At 54.6% G+C, this 2,573-nt stretch overlaps 1 protein-coding gene across 1 annotated transcript; it reads left to right on the top strand.

Moving 5' to 3' along the window:
- The first annotated feature begins 1,369 nt into the window (after positions 1-1,369).
- On the top strand, positions 1,370-2,103 carry LOC135998132 (feather keratin 1-like). Its single transcript, XM_065651247.1, has 2 exons — positions 1,370-1,442; positions 1,793-2,103. The coding sequence occupies exon 2, from the start codon at positions 1,795-1,797 to the stop codon at positions 2,101-2,103; it is 309 nt and encodes a 102-aa protein (XP_065507319.1). The 5' UTR covers positions 1,370-1,442; positions 1,793-1,794.
- The last annotated feature ends 470 nt before the right edge of the window (positions 2,104-2,573 follow it).

Genomic DNA, 2,573 nt, shown 5'->3' with positions numbered 1-2,573 from the left:
TGGTCAAAGAGACCAAGCTGTTGCAGGTGGCTCTCCTCAGTGCTCCATGGAGAGAAAGTTTTGTAGAAAGCATCTCCCCACTGGCTGGGACTCATCCCTGGGTCACATGTCATGTCTTCTCCTGGCATTATAGCTTCAACGTGTCTCATTTCCCATGTCCCAAAGGAATACTCAGCCTGGGGGTCAACCCAGAATGACTGGGGAAGCAAGAAATCTTCCTCCAGCTACCCACTGAGTAAGGGCTGTCAGGATCCTGCAGTGTCACGTCCCTGGGGATGCTCAGGGAGGGGATGGGATCAGAAGGGCCCTGGCTATAAAAACAGCTCTCAGACCACATCAAAGAGGTGATGCACCTCCCTGCCCTGCAGACATGGAGGCAGCTGGGACGCATCCCAGAAGGCCAAGGGAGTGCCTTCAGCAGGCAAGCTTCCTGGGATAGACTCTCCCTACCCACGGCCAGTCACACTCTAATTTTGGATTGGCTGTGTGTCAGGATTTTGGTGTGAGGCCAAGCCGGGAGTGCGTGCTGTCTTCGGGCCCACATCCCACCTAGGGCTGAATTCGCCCATGGCCAGGGCAGCTCTATCCCTGCCCTAGGAAAACCATCTCCCAGCACTGGACTGTACTCAAGTCCAAAGCTGCAGGCAGTCCTAACAGCCATTGTTGTCAGCATGACAGTGTTGTCAGCACTCCCACAGCTTGAGTTGCTTGCAGGACCATCATTGTGCTTCAGAAAAGTGGACAGGCCTTTTGGTGTGCTGCTGGTCAGCATCCAAAGCATGCAGCTGAAGTGCATGGCAGTGTGAAGAGAGGGACAAGGCACCATACCAAGCCTCAATGGACCCCTCTGATAGTGAAGAGGGACTCGAATCTGCAGGGCTTGCTGAGGAATCATGGGATACGGGAGGACAATATTCTTCTTCCTCAAGCCAGCTGATGGCATTGGTTGGGAACCCCCAGAGATGTCCTTGAGAGGGCAGGACTTGGCCAAACAAACTGACACAGGCAGGAGAGGACTGTATTGGTGAGAGGTTATGTGCACCTTGGTGCACAGGGGGTTGTAAACGGCCTTACTGTTTTTCCTCAAAATGATGTGTGTTTTCTGGACAGGACTCCTCCAGCACTTTGAGGCACATGTTTTACCTTTGCTGATGTGTTCCTGTCTGGGAAATGCCTGGACCTTTCATCATGGTACTTGAAAGCAGCTGCTGTGGTCTAGTGGGCAGGTCAGAGATGAGGAAATGAAATGGCAGTGTTGACAGAAACTGAAACTCAATCTACGCCATTAGGCAGGATATTTTGCTTTGGGGATGAGTCTGTTGGAAAATTACTGCCCGCGTGCAGTGACTGTGGGCCTGGGGCAGTGCAGGAGCAGTATAAAAGTGGGTTTTTCTCCTCACTCTCTCATCCACTCCTCTTGCCTCCAACTCCTTGGGAACAAGGTGAGTTGGAAGCCCTTTGTCCTCCTCCTCATTTCCTCCTCCTTTTCCTCCCCTGGGATTTCCCAGCACATATCTGCCCCTTTGTCTTATGGTGGGTCTTGGATCTGCTTTCCATGGGAGAGGGAATGGAGCAGAAGTTATGGCATGGATAGAGGTTGGAACTTGTCTGAGGTGTCTCCTGAGCTTTGGGTAGAGAGGCTAGGATCTCCCTGGACCTGGTAGCAATTAGTGGGGCCCTTTTGGGCTGAGGAAAAGGATTTCCATCATGGTAAGGAGACAATCTGCTCCTCACCATCCCTTGTGCTTTATTTTCCCCTGCCCTCTCTCCCAGGTGCAGCTCCAGCCAGAAGACATGTCCTGCTACAACCAGTGCCTGCCCTGCCAGCCCTGCGGCCCAACCCCACTGGCCAACAGCTGCAATGAGCCCTGTGTCCAGCAGTGCCAGGACTCCCATGTTTACATCCAGCCATCTCCCGTGGTGGTGACCCTGCCCGGCCCCATCCTCAGCTCCTTCCCGCAGAACACCGCCGTGGGATCCTCCACCTCCGCTGCTGTTGGCAGCATCCTCAGCTCTCAGGGAGTGCCCATCAACTCCGGAGGCTTTGGTCTCTCTGGCCTGGGCAGTGGCATCTGCGGCACGAGGAGGTGTTTCCCCTGCTAAAGCTGCTGGTGATGGCCCTGGGGAAGGCCCCCAGGGACCCACAAGATGGTACCGGACTGGGGATGGTGCATCAAGTTGCTGTTTTCAGAGGGGCTGAGCAACCCCAGCACCCCTTGCAAAAGGACGGGGCCAGCCTGGGCTCTCAGAAAGCACAGCCCATGCTGCCTTTCCCCTCTTCCAGTGTCTCCTGTTCCTCTTGTGTCCTTGTTCTCTTGTGCTCCCCTGGGCTGTGAGCCCCACAAAGCCAGCGTAGGGAGGACATGCTGTCCCTGCTCCCTGTGTGGGCAGGCAGATGAACACCTGGCTGGATCTCCTCTATAGGCATAGGGTGCAGACTCCTATACACCCCTGGTGATCTCTGTACTCAGAGTGAGCTTGTTTCCCTCTTTTGACTCATTAAAGTGCTTCTGCATCCCAGCTCATGCCTCTGTGTCATCCTTTTACCTGCAGATTTTCTCCCAGGCTGCCCA

The sequence above is a fragment of the Caloenas nicobarica genome, chromosome 24 (genome assembly GCF_036013445.1).
Source record: "Caloenas nicobarica isolate bCalNic1 chromosome 24, bCalNic1.hap1, whole genome shotgun sequence".
Classification (NCBI taxonomy): Eukaryota; Metazoa; Chordata; class Aves; order Columbiformes; family Columbidae; genus Caloenas; species Caloenas nicobarica.
Note: the sequence above shows the minus strand (reverse complement) of the source record. Positions and strands in the feature narration are given on the sequence as shown.